This window comes from Podarcis erhardii, assembly GCF_964252035.2.
Source record: "Podarcis erhardii genome assembly, chromosome: 7".
Lineage (NCBI taxonomy): Eukaryota > Metazoa > Chordata > Lepidosauria > Squamata > Lacertidae > Podarcis > Podarcis erhardii.
The window spans coordinates 23,555,326-23,578,806 of NC_138511.1; the positions used below are offsets into that span (position 1 = coordinate 23,555,326).

Below are 23,481 nucleotides of genomic sequence, written 5' to 3' on the forward strand. Positions count from 1 at the left end.
TTTGCTCAGATGATAATCTTGTATTTGTGACTGCTGCCCTTCTAAACAAGTTAGCATTGGTTTCCGTGTCACTGAGCTATTGATCCCCCTAATGCTGAGAAGGGAGGAGGAATCGAATCTCGCTGCATGTTTGGGTCTGTGTAGATAATCACCAGGAGATACACCAGGTGCTTTTACTTCCTGCTTTCCACCTTTCTGAGGGACGGGCCCACCGAGTTTCTGCAGTCATGTGTGAACTAGTACAAAATGTCCCCCAGCCCTCTTTCCTTCCTTTAACCCCCCCATTTGGGTCCAATGAGTTATTGACTTTGTTCTGCTCACCCCACTCTTCCTCACCCCCTCTTCTCTTTCTTGCTCCCCCTTCTCAGCCTCTCCACTGTGCATCTTCCCCCACACCACATATTTTCACATCTAAAGGCTACAGAAATGCATGGGCAAATATATAAATGGTAAAGGTAAAGGTTAAGGGACCCCTGACCATTAGGTCCAGTCGTGACCGACTCTGGGGTTGCGGTGATCATCTCGCTTTATTGGCTGAGGGAGCTGGCGTACAGCTTCCAGGTCATGTGGCCAGCATGACTAAGCCGCTTCTGGCGAACCAGAGCAGCGCACGGAAACGCCGTTTACCTTCCCACCAGAGTGGTACCTATTTATCTACTTGCGCTTTGACGTGTTTTCAAACTGCTAGGTTGGCAGGAGCAGAGACCGAGCAATGGGAGCTCACCCCATCATGGGGATTCGAACCGCCGACCTTCTGATCAGCAAGTCCTAGGCTCTGTGGTTTAACCCACAGTGCCATCTGCGTCCCTATATAAATATAAATGGTAGGGCTGGCTTAATGCATTTTGGCAGCTGAGGCGAACCACAAAATGGTACCCCCTTCCCCATCAGGGAAGAAGGGATAAGTGAAGAATACATCAGCAACAATGGCTGGTGTCCATTGTGACTAGCAGGGCAGGAGGCAAGAAGGCCAACAGTAGGCAGAGCCAGAGCCAATGGCTGGTGGAATCTACTAACTCTTGCACTGTGCCCATCCTCCTTCCTGCTAAGTTCTGCAAAGGCAACACTGGTGGGTCAGTGAGGAGGAGGTTGGCATCTGGTGCCATCACCTGGACTGGCTGTAAGTAAGGAGAAAGGCAGATAGAGGCTGGCTGAGAACCGAGTGAGTTTGGTGGAGCAGAGACACACTTCTCCTAATGGACCTGTGTTTCCACAGGGTAAATGTGTCCCTAGGCTATACCACATCAGACTTCAGTTGGTGTTGTACATTACTGAGTATTCTTCTAATCTGCCAAAATACAGGTGGGTGCCTGTTCCTTGGTTTGAATCAATACCAGAGGAGCCAGGCATACAGAATCGCAAATTGTCTATCCTTGATGCAGGGGGTGCTTGCTCCTACACAATCCATTCCCCCCCACCATAATATTTTTAAAAGCACTTTCAGTACACAGTTTCCTAAGGACGTCGTCTCTTACCCTACCACCTAATACACTCTGTCTGGGTTATTTTTCCGGAGACACCCAACTCTTCCTCTTGCTTTGTGTCCAGGAACATCTGCCACACGGACTAAATTTATTGACAAGCCAAAACTGGTCCATGTCATCTTGCCATAGGAGCTGTCTGTCACCAGGACAGGGCAATCAGCATTGTGTTACTTTCTGCCCCTGGGCACTAAGGCACCACTTGGGATGGAAGTGGCCTAGAAAACCATGCTTTGCGTTCTGTGGAGGACAGCCTGGCAGTCATTGACGGGATCGTAGCTTTCACCCTATCAAAGCTGACATTGATTGGCAGAAATGGGAATCTCACTGGCCGGTTGGAAAAGAGGCAATGCGGGGGGGGGGGGGGAGATGTCGCACACAGCTAGAAAACCATCCAGTTGCAGAACTACTCAGAGAAAGGGAGATTTGTTAAATGGAAGGATTTGTTGGCAATCTCTTATTTTGTGCACAACAGCAGCAGCAAAAAACAACAACCTTCCTTTTTGTTCTTAGATGATTAATGTGACCAAGGATCATTGCCTGGAGATTATCAATCAATTTGAACCATGTCCAGAGAACAAGGAACAAGGAGCTCTTGGAATTGACGGTAAGATTTCAGTTGCTTTTATAGGGAGAACTGAGCGATGTTACTGAATAAATGCCTTAACTGGATCCTGGCCGGGGTCATTTCCCACAAAGAATGGACGTTCCCTTCTACCCTTGTACCTGCTGTGTTTTCCCTTTCTGTTAGTATTTTCAGGGTGATGCTGTTGTCATTCATTTCTCATCTGCCCTTTCCGTAATGTACAAACCCAAGGTGGGACCAAGATCCTAGCAATGTTAAGAATAATTAGCTAACTAAAGAAAAAATCTTGTAAACAAAAAGCACTGCGTGGTTTGAAAACATCAGGGCACCTGAAATGCTTCCCCTGCCAAACACGAAAGTTTTCATCTTCTTTTGGAAGGTCACAAAAATTAAAGTGAGCAGAATGAAGCTCTTGAGGGGCTTCAACAGGAAAAGGGGTCTGATATTTGTACCAACAGACTAATCTCTGAAGGTGGGGACACTTGATGGCAGCTGTAAAAGCATTGGTGGTTTTCCTTGCTAAACCACACTTGACTAGATGAACAAAGGATTCAGCTGTTATACTCACAAGTAGGTAGAGCATGTGCATAGGGATGAATGTGCTAGCTCTGGCCCCAATTCCCACCCCCATTGTTCTCCCTGCAGAGTTGGGGTATCCCCCGCCCCCAAATTGTTAACATATTAATAGCAATTCTGTTAGATTAGAATAATATCCCAGTTTGGGGACACTGAATTTCCCCGTAATATGGAAATATGGGAAATTGTGTAGCCCCAAAGAATAGGCTTATTCCCAGTATTCTGGATTCTGGTCCTAATCAAAAACAGATCTTTAAAAAGCTAAAACAAAATACATTATGGATGAGTTGACTATGAGTTGGCAGGAGGAGCAGAAGGTATCTGAATCCTATTTCAAGCTGATCAGGAAAGGGGGCGGGAATGGGCACCCAGTCCAAAGTCCTCAAATTCAGACTCCACCCCACTGCGGCATCAGACAGTTATCTGAATGGGAAGCCTCAGCACAAATCTTCCTGTGTGTTGTTTGCCTTTGAACTCAACCACTCTGCCTGCTCTCTCTGCCTCCAGCTCAGTCCACGCAGCATGTGTGTGGGAAGTTTTTCTTCTTAGGAAGTGCTCTAAAATGCTATCACTTAGCTTCTCTCAAAGCAAGGTTGCAAACTCTAGCTTCCTTAGGCTAGTAGAACCCATCAAAGTTATTTTTGAGCTGGTGGGGAGTCATCAATACTTGCGAATTGGGTCACTTTTTGACTAGTAATATTTCTAACAACATATTTCTATGGCACAAAAAAACACACACCTCTGAATGGCACAGGATAATTTGTTCCTGGAATGTCCCATTAATAGAACACAGATCTTCCCTCCCAGAATGAGGAATGGGTTGATTCTGCCCTCCCTAGTTCTCTGTTACTGTTTCACAGAGGTTTTCAACCTTTTTGAGTCCGTGGCTCCCTTGACCAGCTATATTGTTTCTGTGGCACCCCTGTAGGGCTCAGGAGCCCAGTTATGTCACCCCTTGCCTGCAGAGTGGACAGCCACTTACCCCTTATCAAACACCCTCCCTTGTGGAGTGTTCCCTCAGCCTTCTCTCTTTCCCCCTCTCCTTGGGAGTCCTCTGGGCAGCCACTGCTGCCTCCCCTGGTCTCCGAGCTGCCCCCTCCTGCCCCAAATAGAGTTGCCTCCTCACACTGCCCCACAGGGGCCTGGGAAGTACCCCCTGGCCAGCCTCAGAGGCACCATTCACTTGTAGCTGCAGGGCCTCTGCAACAAACAGCTGTGCAAGCCTTTGGGAGGCAGAGACATGAGAGGGCATCAGAAGAAAGGAAGGAAAGAGGGAGAGAGGCCAGTGTTGCCTGCTGCACCCCTTACCATCATTCAGGGCGCCCCTCGGTGCCCTGGCACGCTGGTTGAAAACCACTGTTGTAGCAAGATCAAAACTGATCTTGTTCGGCTAACCTGTATTTGCTCAAACAGGACTTTCTGTTTGCTGCAAGATGTATTTGTCATTTGTGAGCCAATTCCTTTGCCTGCTGTCTCAGTGCTGTAGTGTCGATATTATTAGCTTTGGGAATAATGGTCAGTAATGGATTTATTTGAACATCTTGTCAATCTCAAAGCAAATAATTCTGCTGGTGAGCACCGACAGACTTGGGGGCCCAGCTGGCTTCCTTGAGAAACCAAGAGAGGAAGGTATCGGAACCCATACTAAGGTTTTCTGAAGTAGAAAAATATATTTTTAAAGAAAGGGTAAGGGGCAGGGTCCCCCCCCCCCGACTTCTCGTTTGGGTGCCATTGCCATTCTAAGAGAACACGGGAGGCACTCATGTTGAGTTCCAACATCCCTTTTTCTAGAAAAATAACACTAGTGAGGAGTAAGGGTGGGAGAAAACAGCTAAATGAATATTGAGTATGCTGAGCATCATTTGGGAAAGAGACCAGGCCCAGACCCCCCGGGGGGGGGGCATATGGACCACTTGGCCCAGGCATCCGATTCCAAAGGGGGCCTCGGTCAGCATATTCACAATATTCACAAATCATTTATATACTTACTTATTTATAAGACTTCAGTTATCCGCAGGGTAAAAAAAAGGGGGGGCACATTATCTACCTGGCTTGGGCCTCTGCCTGGCTCTGCAAGGCCCTGAAAGAGACACAAAAGATGAAGGGAAGCCAGATGGAAATGATTAGCCTGAAGTAAAGTGGCAGTTGTCTGAATGGATCCCTGAATAGGAGCACTCCTGCTAGGATGGGGAAGGAGAACCTCAGGTCTAGGGGCCAGTTGTCCCCTCCCCCCCAACCCTTGGGACTCTCCCTAGGCCACAACCCTTCTCCTTGAGTCACACTCCTCACCAGTCTTGCTTTTCACTTTCCTAGAGTGGTTTTGCCTGATTGGTATGTGTCCTTGAACTCTAATCATGCCCATTGCTTGCTTGGATGGAGGGGAGAGGAGGGGTGTTCATGAGTTTGTGTTGTAATCCGCCTGGTGTACATTAGTCGCATGCATTGTTCCAGCCACTTCTGTCTCTGTCCTTGTCCACCACTGGCAAGTGACCCCCGGGAAGCTTGTCCAAAGGTGTGTGACCCCATCTCTGTGCTAGGAGGTGAGGCTACAACTGTGTGTTTTGTTGCCGTTCTCATTTGTTTGCTCTGTTAGGCGTTTAACCACTGAAGTTTCTTCCATCAGTTTGGAATTGAAGTGGGACTACTTAACAATGAAGTGGAACTTTTTGCATAGTTTTCCAAATATGTGATACTAGATAAATTGGCAAATTTAAAAGAAAGAAAAGGGCATGGATCCAGATGGTGCTGGACTCCAGTTCCCATCAGCCCCAGGCATCCTGACCAATGGTCAGAGATGATGGGAGTTGCAGTCCAATAAAAGAAACTAGGAATTGGAGAGGCTGTGTCAGTCTGTCAACTAAATTTATGATTGACAACAGCCAAGAAGTTGAATGTTAAGAGGTCATTTTTGCAGGGGGCAGGGAGCACTAGATGACAAGAAGTATCTGGAATTGGTGCCTGTATGTGTTATGTTTAGATGTGTGCTGTGAGGTTGAAATAAGCAAATTTCCCCCTTCACTTTACAGGAAAGGATAAAGAATTGTGTGCGGCCTCCATACCCATTCTGTAAAATGCTGAGGTTTAGATATGGAAACCTCTGATTAATTATCTATTTTGTTACTTTATTTTATTCCACTTGCTTATCTAAAGCATTTTATCCCACTCTTCAGCCCAAAGAGGCTTCCAGGGCAGGCTGACATATGATAAGTAGTAGCAAGACTTACAGTTGCAAAGGCATGGCACAAAAGGAAAAAGGAATGGAGAGGGAGGAGGAAAAACAAAACCAGGCACCGGTTTTTAAAGTTACATAGTAGCATGGTTATTGTTCGTGTGGAAGAGGAAATGGAGGAGGAAGAACACTTCTACTGTAAATGAGCAGTCTGACCAATGCAGGTTTAAGGCTTATGCATGGAAAATGCCGATTGTCGTAAATAATCAAAGTAAAGCTGTCACTTTAACAAGCAGACATAAAATATTGATGGGGTGGGGGAGCAAATATTACTGCAGCGCCATCAGATGTGCGTTCCTCGACCTTTTATTTTATGATTTGTGTTCTGACATGTGAGCAATATCTCCCCACGTTGTCACCAACTCCTGCAAACATCCAGCTTTTTCTCAGGAACTGCCACATTCTTTAAAGTATTGATTTCATGCAACTGGATTAAGTCCGAGTCAGACTTGAAAAATGATCGTGCCTTGTTTATACAGAGAAGAAGTCAGAGAAGGGGGTGATAAATGAAAGCTGTGGGTCCAAAGCTGGCCAATCCCTTCCTGCCCCTCCACACCCAGCCTGGAAGCCAAGGGAACTTGAATTGGCCCAAAAATTCCCCCCTTCTTCCTTCTGGGGGTGTCTGATAATATTGCCACACCAATAGATATACAGGGCGTGTGCCCACCAACCGTTTAAAGTGAGTTTAAAAATCACATGACTTTGCCCAAAGGATCAGGGGAACTATTTCTGGGTTAGCGGAGTCTGTAACCTGAAGCGTATGTAACCTGAAGCATATGTAACCCGAGGTACCACTGTATCCCTCTTCCCACCCCTGCACCCCACTCTAGTTTTCAATTTATTTACAGTGGGAAAGCTGAGAAGCAGAGCTCCCTCCATTGGCCAGACCCATCGTACGTCTTCTCCTTCTACTGTCATCTGGGGGGCAGCCACTCCATTGGGCTGCCTCAGTGGGAGAGATAGGAAGGTTCATTCCATCATCTTGGTGCCAAAATTTTGGTTTTCTTCTTCCCTCCTTGTTCCTTTTGTGCTGTGTGCGTGTGTGTGTTTTAAAAAAGATTGTAAGCCTGCAGGTTTGTTCTGATTGTATGTAAGCTTGCTCTGGGAGCATTTTAAGCTGAAGAGTGAATTACAAATGCTCAAAATATGTAAAATAAACACTTTCCCCTCCCAACGCTGAACATTCCATAGCTACTGAGCATGCACAAGGGTGCTTATTAGGTTACTGTTATTTATTTTCCTGGTGTGTGTGCGCCCTTTTACAGGTTTTCGTTTCAATATATTTTTTGTACATCTACAATCCTCATGGTTTCTCTCCTAGCGTGACAATACCCCTTTCTGGTTCCTCTGGGTCCCTACCTTGACCTGAATTTAATATTGGAGCAAGTGAAGTTACAACTTTTATAAGCTTAGCAAGGTTGTGTTAATCTGCCCAGAGCCAGATCTACCTGTATATGAGGCAGTACATATTGTTGATTATTTAGTTTAATGTTATACAGTAAATATTTTTTGAGAGGGGTTGCAAGGTGGCCATGCATCCTACTTTGCAGAGGAAAATCCTCTGTTTGAAGGGCTGGCCAGTCCTTGAACCCTAAGAAGAAAGAGCAGGAGAGGGTGTTAAGTGACCCACCCACAATTAAGCACCTTGGACAGCAACTGATCAGGCACCCAGGTGAGCCGGTTGTAGTCTTCTGCACCATGGTGAGATGCATTGCATTTATATTTAAATTACAGTGATTATATATAAATTTGAACCTCTCTATAAAAATTACCAGGTGCACATTTCATATAAAGTGGCATTTTCTTTTGCTGTTTTGGGTGTTGATGTGTAAGTGGCTATCTTAATCATTGTTGGCCATTCTGATTATGGCAAGGGGCAAGGGTGTATAACAAGGCACTGGTTTCCATTCTGACCTGTGTTTACGAACTGAACATAACCTACATTCTTTTCGATGTAAAGGAAACATCAAAACAATGTAAAAACTAAAGGTCATTTATTAGCTATCGTTTGCAGACTGAAACAGCAACCATGGTGTGAACAAATGCCGATTGTGTGTGCTTGACTGATTTCTATTCGTGATCAGAGATGAACATGTGAACCGTGGCGATTTCGGCTTCCTTTTCCATTTTTATTGGATACCTCCAACATCCCTAGCTAAGGGTGGAGCAAGAGAAGGGAAAGCCTTGCCTTGAGGAATGGGTGACAGAAAGCAGAAGGCTCTTTTTGACACAGGAGACATCCTGCAAGGCATTGTCTTGCCTGCATATGATGCACACAGCATCAATTCCTGCCAGGAATCTTGATCTATAAACCGTATGGTCCCTGGCTAGGGAAAGACACTCTGTATGTGTCAAGGAATCATTTGAGTCAAGGAAACACATGGGAGGGTTCATCTGCATGAGGAGCTGTTTGCTGCTTGTTGCCCCCTTCCTTCTTCCCCAAGGAAAGGACTGTCCGGGAGAAGAGAGGAACACCAATAAATTTGATTTTCCTAGTGTTTTAGTATTCGGTGCCTGTTTTGAGCATTTGATTTGACTGCTAAAAAACAAAACTTCTTAAATTTCAGGATGAGATTAAGTGAGACTCATATATCCTTAATGATAACAGAAACCATGAAACCTAAAGCTCAGCTGCTAAATGAGCTCAATGTACTGGTATTGGTGACATGCCTGAAGACAGGCACGCACACACGCACACACACACACACACACACACACACAAACTTCAGACATCCAAGTTGAATAGCTTTGCTCTTCAAGCTCGGTTGCTAGGAAGTCTGTAGCAACAAAAATTGACAAAGCTGTCACACAGCCCAAGAGCAGACACAAAGTCAAAACAGCAAAATGCTGTTGGGGGAGATTAGAAAATATATAAACCAAGTAGAACGGGTGAGACACAGAAGGTGCAGATCACCCAGCTGAAAGAGAAAAGCCAACAGCAAATCGTTAGGAGGACCCAATGAAAGGTTTTTAAAATCTTAAGCCTGGTTTTCCCATGGGTGTGAGAAACCACATTGGGGGCTGGGGGTGGGGAGCTTTCAACGTGTGTAACTGGTCTGGAGAGGATTTGCTCGACCGAAATCTGCATGTGTCGCCCCAGGTGGGACTGTTTGTTTGAAAGGTTGCTGAATGAGCCGAGGGAAAGTTTCAGTTGCTAAAAGCAGACCTGAGTTACTTTCCTCCATCTCATAAGTAGCCTTTCTCATCCCAGCTCAGTTCTCGAGGCAGGCTTTCACAGCTTAATTAATTCTCCATGGACCTGGCTAGCTCAAATGTCAGGGAATGTGCAGAAGGTGTGTTTGATCATACAGATTATTTTTCTAAACAGAATGCTTGATCTTCCCTTAATATAGAGCATTTTGGTTACTTTGCCTGTGACGCACCTGGCCCTAGCAGAATAACCTCCATGTGTGGGACAGAGCCAGGTCTAAACTCCTGTGGGAAAATGTGGGAGCCCTTTGGACAAAGGATTGATTCCCCACCCCCAGTTCCCTGCTGATTGAAGAAAGGAACTTGCAGGGTCTTAAAACTGCAGTGAAACAGGAAAATGAAAATGCAGTGGTTAGTGCAATGGATTTTGGGGGGTGTTATCACCCTAGGAAGCAGGCTCATGCTGTCAGAGGAGGTATCTGAAGATAAAGGAAGGGGAACCACTTCTATGGGTGGGGAAGCCTTGTGGGCCAACAATGCATTCACCTGCATGACCTGTGGCACTAGCCCTCGCAACTTGCAATACTGAAGATGCCTCCTTGGAACTTTTGACAGCTCAAGGGGCACCACTTTCCTATCCCTTCACATCTAGACCGAGCAAGAGACTCTCCAGCCCCACCATAGCCAGGACTTGAGGAATATGGCGTGGGCCCTTTAAAAGTCCCAAGAGTCTTCCTCAGAGGGGGGTGGAGCCAGAAACACCAACCTACTTCAGCCCTCATGGGCCTCTAGACCAGGCATCCCTGACCTGCAGTCCTCCAGATATTTTGGTGTACAACTCCCATGATCCCTAGCTAACAGGACCAGTGGTCAGGGATGATGGGAATGGTAGACCCAAACATCTGGAGGGCCAAAGGTTGGGGATGCCTGCTCTAGACCACTGCTGAAGCAACATCCTAGCTTGCTCCTGTTGTGTGTTTGGCATCCATCATCGCTTTCGCTGGCTCCACAGTGAGCTGACCATGGTGCTGCTTCTCCATTTCTTGGACTGTTTACAAGCTTCATCCTTTGCAGTCTAGAATAAGGTACTATCTGGGATGAATTAATTCCCTTGGGGAATATGGGGGAGATTCAGTCCCTACAGGAAAGCATGCAGACTAATTCTTAGATTGGAGGGGACGGGACACAACCATTTCTCAAAGAGTTAGAAGGAAATTGAGAGGGGCATTGCTTCCCATGGTGTATATGCACATTTGCTTGTTGTACCATTAGCTCTCATCAAACAGGGTTTTCAGGTTTGGGGAAACAGTACCAACAAAGTGTGCTTTAGCTAAGTTACTAGCAGAATGCATGCATATCCAATATATGAGTTATCTCTCAACCTAGCACTGTTCAACTCTTTGGGAGGGAACCTCCCCCCCCCCCCAATGTATCTCCAAATTAATCTGCTCAGCATAGGTGCCAACTCCCTGGGTGCCCAAGCACCCACAAAATTGCCCATGAAGGAGCTGGGCACCCACAAATTTCAACCCATGGTTGTGGGGCCAAGGTAGCACTTCTCCTGCTCAGATTAATTTATGGATGCCCTGTGGATGTCACCTTAATTAATTTGGGCTGTTCCCCCTTCAAATAATAATAAGAATCAGAATGTGGTGCATTTGTGCAAAATTAGTTTAAAGTACCTTGTAAGGAATGCGTTGATCCTAAATGTCTGATCCCCCCCCCGCCCCCCACCTAAAGCAAGCAGTTTTCTAGAGAAATTATCTCTGAGATTGCCGGCTAATTTTCAGACAGAGCTGCTCAGAGAAAAAATTATTTTACCTTCCATGATTTTTTTAAAAGAGTATCATCTAATCATAGAATAATAAGAGTCATCTAGTCTATAATTTTAATTGTGTTTTATTGATTGAGGTTTGTAAACCATCCTGGGATCTATTTTGACAAAGGTCAGTTTAAAGGTAAATGTAAAGGGACCCCTGACCATTAAGTCCAATCGTGGCCGACTCTGGGGTTACAGTGCTCATCTCGCTTCCGGGTCATGTGGCCACCATGACTAAACCGCTTCTGGTGAACCAGAGCAACGCACGGAAACGCCGTTTACCTTCCCACTGGAGCAGTACCTATTTATCTACTTGCACTTTGATGTGCTCACCCCGTCATGGGGATTCGAACCACCGACCTTCTGATTAGCAAGTCCTAGGCTCTGTGGTTTAACCCACAGTGCCACCCGCGTCCCAAGGTCAGTTTAGAAGTCCCAGAAGTAAATAGTTCAGTGCAGGGAATCTGCTGCTACAACAACCCTAGCAGGTGGTTCACCCAGACTCTGCTTGGAAAGGAAGGATAGCTCCCTACCCCATGGTGGTGTTATTGAAGATGGGACTTACTTGCAGTGCTGCTGCCCCTAAAATGCAACTGATTATTAAAATACATTTCTTCAGGGTTAGGAATGCTGACTTATTTTCCTGCATGGAACACTACTGGCATAGTGAGTGGGGATTTAGACCCTGGCCTCTCTAGGCCTTACCCAACCCTCTAACAATTATCCCCCACTGGCAGGTTAATTGCGTCATTAATCCAGCCCATGTGACCTTCCTTCCATAGGGTTCACCAACTACATGCGCAGCCCGGCTGGGGATATCTTCAACCCAGAGCACTACCAAGTCAACCAGGACATGACTTGCCCTTTGAGTCACTACTTCATCACCTCCTCTCATAACACCTACCTCATGGGGGACCAGCTGATGTCTCAGTCCAGAGTTGACATGTACTCTTGGGTTCTGCAGTCTGGATGTCGTTGCGTTGAAGGTAAGGACCAAAAGCCCACACCCCATTGCCCCCCCTTTTGTTAAAAAAACAACAACTCAACTGCAGAATCATTTATGTATTCCATAGATTCTCGTTTCTACCCATCATCATCCTTACAAGAGGAGATGTTCGTCCACCATAGCAGTTTTTTTTGTTTTGTTTTACATATGCTATTGGCCTGTGTAACTCAGTATTACCTTCACTGATGGCAGCAACTCTCCAGAGTTTCAGAGAGAAATCTGTCAAATATTTAATACGGCCAAGCAACCATTAAAGAAAGTACAAAATATTAAAAAATGGAAAATTGCAGCCTCAGAAGAACAAAGGTGACCAGTTAGGACAGGCATAGGCAAACTCTGGCCCTCCAGATGTTTGGGACTGCAATTCCCATGATCCCTAACTAACAGGACCAGTTGTCAGGGATGATGGGAATTGTAGTCCCAAACATCTGGAGGGCCGGAGTTTGCCTATGCCTGAGTTAGGAGCTTACCATCATAGCTGGTCTAAGAGATATTACAACATTCAGATATTACAACATTCACCGTGCTAATGGATTTATTACAACCCCCCTCCTTAAATCTAAACCTTCTGTTTTTGTTCTTCCCCTTTGCAGTTGACTGCTGGGATGGACCAGACGGTGAGCCTATCGTCCACCATGGCTACACCCTCACCTCCAAGATCCTTTTTAAAGATGTGATTGAGACCATAAACAAATATGCCTTCGTCAAGAGCGAGTAGGTATCCGTGTGGGTGCTATATTTTAAGAATTGGGTGTACCAAGGAGAAGATCAACCATTATCATTGTACACTGGAATGATTCATCTATTTTGTATTTGTGTCTTGTTGTGATGAGGGGGAGTTTTGGGAGAGGACAGATTACCGTGTTGGGAGATGCAGGTGTATGGAAATTTGGTTTGGAGTTTCTGTGTTTTATTAAGAGCCAAGCCCACCGTCTACCAAACCACCCCAGGTCTTCATATTAAAGTCTGGCCCCATATTGTCTCCCCCCTCATCTAACTTTCCTTGCTCATCCACCCACTTTCTCTAGTAGAATTATCCCTGTGAATTAAGGAACCAGTGGTGGAAGAGGGTTAGCTGGGCAACACTAGATTCCTGTAGGCATTATCCTTACAGCCTGAATGCATAGCCATTATCCTTAAAGCCCATGGAATGCATGGCAATTGTAGTTACCAAAGCTTCTGAGTTAAATAAATCAAGTTGGGAGACACCAGAAATTACTGTTCCCGTGGATACCAGCAGCAATGGATCTGAACCATAAAGGTGAGGCCTAAAAGGCCTTTGTTGTCATCAGCCAGCCCTCCCCTGAAGGGCAAATTGGCATACAAAAGAGAATGTCGTACCCCAGGCTTCATCTTCCCAAGCTTAAATTTGCATGCAAAAGGGGAAGGGGCCTTCTAGGGTGGAATCTACACACATATTTTAAAAAAACACTGTGAAGATGCTTTATTTTAATACGTTTTGAAAAATACATTGGATTTTGCATAGCTCACTGTCGCCGTCTAGTGTCACATTTGTATATTGCACTTTACAACACATTTGAAACGTTTTATTTACAGCTGTGTAGCTGAGTCCTAGGCTTGGTCTTCCCGAGCTTTCTTAGCTAACTCTCGGAAGGACCCCAAGAAGCACAGGGGGAGCCAATTTCAAGACCAGCCTATCGCTGTTCCCCTTGGCCTAATGCAATCATGGGGATGGGGGACATGCAGCACCCCAAATTCTGCTGGGGTACAATTCCCATCAGTCTTAGCCAGCAAGGCTAATGGTCAGGGTTGATGGGAGTTTTAGTTCAGCTCCCTCTGTTTGTAAACAAGAAGGCAGGCCAGGGGGATATTGGTGGAGCAGTGTCTTGTTTGACATAATGGACCAGAGACAGGCAAGCTCCACTGAAAACATGACGGCTTATTAGCAGGTAGCTGACAACCCAGCTGCTTGGCCTCCAAACTACAGGGTATTTTGTCAGGCAGGAGACAGAAAGTCCAAAAGTGCCATTATCCAGATGGCAGAAATGCATCCTGCTCAGATGGGATGAGATTTGCTGCCTCTGAATCTAGAGTAACTCAGATAATCAGAGAGAGAAAGTGGGGCAGGGATGCCTTCCAGATTTTTTTAAATTTTTTTTAACTTGTCCTGTTTGTCTGAGAATAATGGGTCTCTGTGTCAAGGTAAGTTCCTGCAGCCAGTGCTTTTGCAGTGGCTTCCAAGAGTGTGTGGAGAAGCTCTTTTATGTGACTTTCCTCTTTCTGTGCACCCCCCCTTCTGTGCTTTGATTCTGCAAACTTAAAGCTGTGACAGCAGTTCCATCTCCTCTCACTGTGCAAACCAGAAGGGCTCAGGATATCTTCAATATTTGTAGTACCCTCACCGGACTACAATGCACAGAATTAGAAGTGCTATTTTTCTAGAAAAAGAGGATCCAGAACTCACCATGAATGCCTCCCTCGTTCTTTTAGAATGGCAATGGCGCCCACCTGAGAGGTGCTGGAACTGAGCTCTGGTGAGTTCCAGCTGGAAAAAAAAGCCCTGAGAATTAGGAACACAAGAAAATATGTCTGTAACCTTATCTACAGTTGAGACTCCTAGGATGTAATTCAGGAGGCCAACTGTAGGTGGAGCCTCTTCCAATGACAGGCATTCTAGTTTTGCCACCATCTCCCTCCTTGCTGAGTTTTAAAACGCTGAGACTGAGGAGGAAGCAGACAAGCAGTGCCACGGTCTGGGGCTGGGTGAGGACACTAAGGTTGATGGGGCAGTGCCCCAGCTGCCCTGCTGGGCCAAATGCTACTGCCTATCTAGTTAAGCGTCCTGTTCCCCACAGTGGTTAACCCAATAAGGAGCCTGCAAGCAGACTGTTCAGAACTTCTGAACCTTCCTGCTGTCCCGCTCCAAATCAACTGGTATTCAGAGGTAGACTGCATCTGAACCTGGAGATTCTGTGTTGTGACTAGTTGCAACTGAGAACCTTATCCCCCATGAATTTGCTGTTTCAAACTATCTAAAGTATATACTGTTTTTAACAATGTGCTGTGCGAATTCTTTGGGAGACGGGAGGCTGTGGCAGTCAGAACTGTTACAAAACAAGTCTAAATTTCATAGTGAAGGCATACTGTCAGTGCAATCCTGAATGCATATGACTCAGAAGTAAGTCGTGGTTGCATTCAGTGAAAAGTTTGAGGCTGTAGCTGGAAGGAGCAAGGAAGAGGAGTGTAGGGTAATGCAAAATTATTAACACTATTACTAATTTCCATAGCACAAACATGTATAAAACATACCTATGCATTGCACAGAATTTCAGTTTAAAACAAAAGAGCATAAAAAGAGTGGTTGCAGACAGCTGTTTGTTGAGCATCCATTGTGATCTATTTGCAGGGAGACTACATAACATTGGCTATTTAGTGAGCATTTGCCCTGATTTGTTTATGCAGAGGTTATCTGATGTTGCATCAACACATGTGCTTTCTCATGCTTTCCAGAGCATTTCCCCTCACTTTCCCCCATGCAAAAAGTCTGATCTTTTGGGGGAAGTGGCTTTGTTGCGCTGTCCCAATCATCTAATAATAGTGGGCCCCCGAATATGCTTGCATGCGATTGGTATCCCAACTCAACCGTAGCGACAGTCTGGAAGCAAGAAAATTCAAGCAGAATACATTAAACAAACAGAAACGTTAAAAACGGTTGATCTGCCAAGAAGGCTATAGAAACTATAAATCATTTTCTGAAGAAGGCTTGGTGAAATGACAAGTCTTTAGTTGATGCCTGAAGCTCTGTGGATTATACCAACTTGATTTCACTAGGGAGAGAGTTCAATAACTCTGGTACCGTTGCCGCCACACTAAGTGCACAATTTCTTGCTGAGGGCGCCAGATATCAGTGGAAGATTGCAAAGATAGCATACACAGCTCGGTTCCTCCCACTGTACCTTCTCAGTGGATGTCCGAACAGGCATCTGTCTCACCTACCCTGTGTACACACTCCTGTTAATTCTGCACCCAGTGCCCACCCATCTCTGGTTTTGAAAGTGATGCACATATGGCGTTAGCTGCAACCCATATCTATCCTATTGTTTTCTTATGAAATGCTGCATTTTGTTGCATTCGCCCACCCCCAAACCAGCTTCAATCGAAATTGAGAAAAATGAATGACCTAGCTGTGTTCCAAGTTACTAATGTGCACAGCCTCAGGGTAGGTTCCCTGTGAAGAGGTGTTGACAGTTAAACCACTCTGAGAATTGTAGCTCCATGAAGGAAATAGGAGGTCTCCTGACATCACTCAGCACCCTTAACAAACAACAGTGCCCAGAATTCTTTATTTTCTTGGGGGGGGGGGAGAAGCCATGACTGTTTAAAGTGGCATCTTCTTAGTGCTTTACGTGCATCATGATGTGATTGTGGCCTAAGATTCAGCAAAGAGGGTAAACTGAGCTGGGGCAGGTACCGAGCCCCATGGCTTTTGGCCAAAACCCCCCACCTCTATTTATTTTTGTTACCTTGTGCATAGCACACAGTGTGGACATAGCAGGCTTAGTCAGGCATGGCCGATTTAGTGGAGATGATAACCAGTAATGGGCTGCGCTGGGCAACTGGTGTGGAATTGCCTTTCCATCATTCCATCGTCTCACCTTGAATCCACTTTTCCTCTCAAAGCCGTATGATGAGCTCCAAGCCATATGGAGCGCTTTCAGTGCCTAAGCTCAGAGAATCCAAAAATAGATACTGAAACCCCAAAGAGAGCCAGGAGATTGATTGATTGGCTTGTAAAGTCTGTCCTTTACAGTGTGGTGCCAGCGCTGTTAGACCCGGTTAATGAATCTTCCCCGGCGGGAGACTGTGGCTTTCTCTCTGTGTGTTTGTGGCTTATATTTCTAAATATAAACACCAGCAGAATTCTCAGGTTGAACAGTCAACCCCCTTGCCCCCCAACCCTGGGTTGTAGCCATTGTTTAGTCCTACTCAGAGCAGACCCTTTGGAATTAATGGAGATGACTAACTCAGGTCCATTAATGTCCGTGGATCTATTCCGAGTAGAACTTAGTTGTTTACATCCCATTCTTTCTTGGAAGTTCTCAAACTATGATCTGTGGGCTTGGGACAGGCAAATCTGTCAATTTTCTTTTCTGAAAATGCCCTTGGCACACTGTGTGGTGGTGTAAACTGGTGGAATCTAAGAACCCAAGTACAATTTGCTGAGTTCAGGGAGCAGGGCTTCTCTCCATAACTGGTGAAACCAGACTCAATTATGCAAAAGAAAAGCACTTCCGAAATTTCTCTCACTTTGCATAATTTATACCTAATGTGAAGTTCAGGGTATTTCTTGGCTTGGAAATGCGAAAATGTTTAGCATATACACAGTACCCACTAGGGTCAAGCTGAAAGTCTGAAGGTTTTTTTTACTTCTGGCTGAAATCTACAGGAGGTGAAAGAAATTATCTTAAAAGTTCAGAATGCTGGTGGTGGAGATAATTTTTTGCCCTCCCCTCTTTTTGGTTGCTGCTGCCTGTTTAGCAACAGTGGTAGTCAGAGGCTAACCACTGCTATCTGCCCCCCCCCCCCCCGAATGCTGAGGTCAGTGTTTTTCCAGGGCACTCTGGGGAGCTGCCTGCACTGGGAGCGGCCATTTTGTCCTCACAATGAGTTGTATCCAGCACTAGTTCTAATCAAAGTTAATGAACATGACTAATGAACATTGAATTTAATGAACTAGACTAGTTATCTGGCCCATTGAGACTTGGTTGGATACAACCCTATGTCTGTGGGCAGTCTGGGAAAACAAAATGGCATCTGCTAGCTGCTTCTCACAGGGAACGTGAGAAACTTTGCCAGCAACAGGGATAGAGCTGCCCTTTCTATGGGCCATGCGGCTAGAATCCCATTTTGTCACCTTTGAATGCAAACCCTCGAAGTGTCCCTATTTTCCAGGGACATTCCTGATTTAGAGAAGCTGTCCAAGTTTCTGATTTGATCCCGGAATGTCCTGCTTTTCCTTAGAATATCCCTATTTTCACTGGAGAAATGTTGGAGGGTATGGAGTTATCTGACCCCTGAGCTGTCTCAAGGCAATCCTGTACAGTGGTACCTCGGATTACATACGCTTCAGGTTACATACGCTTCAGGTTACAGACCCCGCTAACTCAGAAATAGTGCTTCAGGTTAAGAACTTTGCTTCAGGATGAGAACAGAAATTGTGCTCCGATGGCACAGCAGCAGCAGGAGGCCCCATTAGCTAAAGTGGTGCTTCAGGTTAAGAACAGTTTCAGGTTAAGTACGGACCTCCGGAATGAATTAAGTACTTAACCCGAGGTACCGCTGTATAGGGAAGTTTTTTGTGTGTTTTTTAAATGTTTAATGTTTAATGGTGTTTTTATATATGTTGGAAGCTGCCCAGAGTGGCTGGGGCCACCCAATAAGATGTGTGAGGCATAAATAGTGAAATTATCATTATGGAATGGGACGTCCCTATTTCCATTGGGAAAATGTTGCGGGGAGGGTATGTGAATGGGACAGTGAAATAGCAAGGGGTGGGGAACAGGACATTTTCACTTGGCCCTTACCACTGCCTTCAGCCCTAATAGACAATTCTTAGGACAGAGGTGCAAATAACAATGCATGCATTCAGCTCAAGTGAGCAAAACGACCCAAGTGCACATTTATGAAGAAAGTGGTGAGCAGAAAACAGTCACAGAGTGTGCTAAATTCAAGCAGGTCCTTCTGTTCCTTTTCTGTTTAAGTAGCCTGGTGGCTGATCATAAGCAGCCTGGATGCCTGCGTAGGGAATAAATTGGGCAGTATTTTCAGCTCTTTCCCCAGCCACAGTCTTATTTATGAGATGCTATCTCAGGTTTTTATCGCCTCTGAATACTCTGAGAGTCCTTTATTTGCAAGAGCATTTTTTGACTTTTTTTTTTTTTACATTTAAGCAAAACAGGAGAGCGGAGGAGGACAAGCCACAAGGCTTGCCGCTATCATAAACGTGATAATTAAGGGATATTCAGGGTGGTCTCAGAGCCTGCCAACAAGCTGCATACAATAAACTGGCTCAGGTTTGGAGATAATGATGGGCACTGGAAGTAAAAGGAACCTGTTGCTTGCTTTGTTTATATGATCCATTATCCAGTAGTACTGACTCTTTTAACTCATAGGAGGTAAGATGGGTACCCAGGGAGATGACTGCTAGGGTACACTGCACAGAGGAGGCTTCCGTTTGCCTTTTATCCAGCTTGGCCATTGCCTTTTATCCAGCTTGGCCATTCGGACTGGTAGGTTGGAAGGCAAGGAGCCCAGCAGTAGGTGGCGCCACAGTCAATTCCTCCTCCCTGCTGAGTTCCATAAGAAGCAACTCCGAGACTGTAGAGGAGGAAGCTGACAGGCAGTGCCACGCCCTGGACTGCTTATAGGTATGGAGGCAGACAGTTTGGTGGAGCAATGCCCCATTCTTCCTAACGTACCAGCCTCCACTGGTTGGGACCCAGTTTTGGGTAGAGGCAGTATGTGTGTCTCTGTTCTGTGCCCAGGCACACTGCCTTCTCTCAATCATACTGGATTTTACTCTACATCCATGTCTCCTCCCTCAAAAGCAGGAAATGACCAAACAACAGAAGAAAATTCCTGTTAAATCTTACCAATGGCACCATCTGGTCCAGCATCCCGTTCCCACAGTGGCCAACCAATAGGTATTTGAAACCTTGTCACTGAACAGAAGCTTGGAAGTGGCTTTTATATAAAAGAAAACATGACATTCTGACCTACTAAGCCAGGGATAGTCAACACTGTGCTCTCTAGGTGCTGTTTGACTTCCAACTCGCATCATCCCTGACCACTGGCTATAGCTGTTTGGGATGGATGGGAGTTGTAACCCAACAACATCCAGAGGGTATCGCATTGGCTTTCCCTGGACTTAGTGACCACCATTGTTGGTATCCTCATGGGTGCAAACCAAGAACTCTCTTGTGTTTGGCATTTTGGGGCTGGAACCAGAAATGTGGCTGTGCATCTGCAGAACAGCAAGTGATTACAGAAAAAAACAACTTTGGGTACGCAACTGAACCATTTTCTCCTTGTGTGGGTTTGCTCTCCTCCTCTAAAGGTACCCTGTCATTTTGTCAATCGAGAACCACTGCAGCGTGGGGCAGCAGAAGAAGATGGCCCAGTATCTTATTGAAATCCTGGGGGACAAACTGGACCTGTCTTCCGTGAGCAATGAAGATCCCACAAAGCTGCCATCTCCAGAAAGTCTGAAAGGCAAAATATTGGTCAAGGTAAGATGTCTGCTATACATTTTGGGAAGCTGTTGGTTTGTCTGTCAGCTATACACTATATTAAGATAAAATAACCACATTTTGCATGATGGTTCCTGGGACCTAGGAGCAGGTTTGGATACAATTACAAACCGTTTTGAATCAAGGTGGTGGGTTGAACCTTTCAAAACTGCACTGATTTTTTTGGTTTCTTAGAATTCTTAAGCAACACTGGCTATGGGACTATTACTATATGTATATACACAGAGACACGCTTTTCGCTTAGATTTGTTCCAATGTCTGTGTGTGAAAGCCATCTTCCAGCCAGAGACTATTCCGAATTTTAAGATTCACAGTGTGTGCCTCAGCCACTCCTCTTTGCTGTGGCCGCAGCCAGTGTAGACCCAGCGAAGGTTTGTGCATGTCTAAATGAATAACCATGGTTGACTGTGCCTGAACTGCCAGTGTCTCTCCGGAATCCTCCTAACATCAATCAAACTCTAATGGCATGTAGCATGAAGCTTGTGAAGTTAGCCTCAGGAGAGCCAGTTGAAGTGCTGCCATTGTAGCTTCCCCTCTCGTTACTCTCCTACGTGCCGGCCAAGCAGTCTTCATTGCCTCCATCCTTTTGTTACAGCTAGCTGGTGAAGTTGTTGAATGGAATATCCCCTGGAGTGGTGGCAAAGGTTGTTGGTGTTATTGTTTAAATCTCTTTGCAAGCTGCCTGACATTTTGATAGACATTTGAGGGCAGCAAGTGAAGTACCCTCTGCATTTTTTGGGGGGTGGTGGTGGTGGGGGTTAGGAGGCAGTCTGTTAATATATCAAATGGAAAAAGCTTCCCCTATCGGCCAGCCTAAATGTTGGCTCAAATGTTCCCAGTGCCTGAGAATGGGGGCCAATTTGGTTTTGCAGCTATGTTGACTTGGTCCATTGATGATGATGATAATAATAATAATAATAATAATAATAATAATAATAATAATAATAGTTTTTATTTATACCCCGCCCTCCCCAGCCAAGACTGGGCTCAGGGCGGCCAACACCAGGTATAAAAACAATTGATTAAAATACAACTTAAAAACAAGATTAAAATACAACATTAAAATGCAGCCTCATTGCAGAGGTGAATTCAGTTGTGTGTTTTGTGAAGCTTGAGGTAGTCTAGGCACTCCTGCAGCTCCTTACTATTTTGGGCAGAAGGGTGTCTCCGGCTGCTGTCCCAAACCTGGTGCCCCCCAGATCTCCCACCAGAGCCAGCCAGCATCACCAATAGTTGGGGTGATGGGAATTGTAGTCCAAAACATTCCTGGTTTGGGAAACAGTAAAGGTAAAGGTACCCCTGCCTGTACGGGCCAGTCTTGACAGACTCTAGGGTTGTGTGCTCATCTCACTCTAGAGGCCGGGAGCCAGCGCTGTCCGCAGACACTTCCGGGTCACGTGGCCAGCGTGACGAAGCTGCTCTGGCGAACCAGCACCAGAGCAGCACACGGAACGCCGTTTGCCTTCCCACTAGTAAGCGGTCCCTATTTATCTACTTGCACCCGGGGGTGCTTTCGAACTGCTAGGTTGGCAGGCGCTGGGACCGAGCAACGGGAGCGCACCCTGCCACGGGGATTCGAACCGCCGACCATACGATCGGCAAGTCCTAGGCGCTGAGGTTTTACCCACAGCGCCACCCGCGTCCCGCTTGGGGAACACTAGTCTACTGTGACTAGGACTCAACTGGAATCTTCTCAACAGTAGCACCAATTTGGCCATCCCATAAATCTCAGCTGATTCCCCACCCACTCTGCACCAAAGCACTTCGATATAATGATAAGTCTCATAGTCTCTTCAGGCTTACTATAGTAAGTTTACAAGCTAAATTAAATTATAGTATCTGGGCAAGAGCTTGCAAATGAAGATGGCATTCAGTGTTATCCAAAGGTACTGGGGCTTTGGGGGGGTGTATGACATACTAATAAGAAAGAGGTTGTTTAAAATTTTACTTAGGGCTGCAGAATGTAGCAGCCAGGTTGCTGACAAGGATGTCCCATTGATATCACATAGCACCTCCATTGAGAAAGCTGCTCTAGCTAACACTATCCTGTTGGGTGCAGTTCAAGGATTTTGCTTTTAGCATTTAAAGCCCTAAGCAACTTAAGTTGAGGTTACCTATGGGATCACCTCACCCCATATCTGTGTGTCTAGTAATTGTTTTCCTGAGCATACCACATGCCCCAGAGGTGCACTTAGCCTGTACTTGAAAGTGGGCTTTTAAGTCTCGTAGCTCCAGCCCTCTGGAATCAATTAAAAAGGTAAAGGTAAAGGTACCCCTGCCCATATGGGCCAGTCTTGACAGACTCTAGGGTTGTGCGCCCATCTCACTTAAGAGGTCGGGGGCCAGCGCTGTGCAGAGACACTTCCGGGTCACGTGGCCAGCGTGACAGAGCTGCATCTGGCGAGCCAGCGCAGCACACGGAAACGCCTTTTACCTTCCCGCTGGTAAGCGGTCCCTATTTATCTACTTGCACCCGGGGGTGCTTTCGAACTGCTAGGTTGGCAGGCGCTGGGACCGAGCAATGGGAGTGCACCCCGCCGCAGGGATTCGAACTGCCGACCTTTCGATCGGCAAGCCCTAGGCACTGAGGCTTTTACCTACAGCGTCACCCGCATCCCTTTCTGGAATCAATTACAAGCTGAAATTTGGTGCTCAGTATCCTGATGTTTGGGCAATCATTGATTCCCCCCCCCCCTCACATTTTGTGACCCAGTCATTTGTGAAATATTAACTGTGCATTCCTAGGAATTGTTTTTAGTTTGTAGGATTGTTTTTTCATTCCTTTGGGGGAGGTTGTAATATTTCTATTTCATCTCCTTGTACACCACGTTGGCTGTGAAGCCGTTTATAAATTTGTAAAACAAATAACCCATCACAAATGCCAAAGACATTTTTAGATGCAGAGCAGAAGCAAAACAAAAGATCTCTAAACTATCAAACACTATATGCTTTGCATCACTGTGGGAGGGCTGTTTGAGACAGATATGAGCTGTGATGTTACCTGGAAGAAGCTAGCCCTGAAATAGAAGGCTGTGGCCTTTAAGGTATGAAACAAAGACTCAAAGTACAGACGTAGGTCTTTTTCGCATCTACTCTGCTGCCAACATCAGTTTTACGCAAGTTCTAGCTGTCGTGACTCCTCCCTGCAAAATAAAATCTTGAGAACTGTACCTTAGCAGAGCCTTGGTTTGGAGAGTGTGGGTATGCACATGGAATTCATATTGTTGCCCCAAGATACATGCATAAGAAGCTAATAAGCCCTCTGACATTCTGAGCACATAGTGACACTGTCATGCCAACAGAGGAGAATTTCTCTTTTTTATATAGCCTTAACTGTGCCCTGTTAGTCATGGTTATCTATTTT

General features: G+C 45.7%; 1 protein-coding gene across 1 annotated transcript in view; it reads left to right on the top strand.

Moving 5' to 3' along the window:
* PLCH2 (phospholipase C eta 2) overlaps positions 1 to 23,481 on the top strand; it is a 115,198-nt gene that overhangs the window by 26,264 nt on the left and 65,453 nt on the right. Inside the window, exons 6-9 of the mRNA XM_081871459.1 lie at positions 1,995 to 2,088; positions 11,624 to 11,827; positions 12,441 to 12,561; positions 19,925 to 20,096. Coding sequence (XP_081727585.1) covers positions 1,995 to 2,088; positions 11,624 to 11,827; positions 12,441 to 12,561; positions 19,925 to 20,096 — 591 coding nt within the window. The remainder of the gene's footprint in view (positions 1 to 1,994; positions 2,089 to 11,623; positions 11,828 to 12,440; positions 12,562 to 19,924; positions 20,097 to 23,481) is intronic.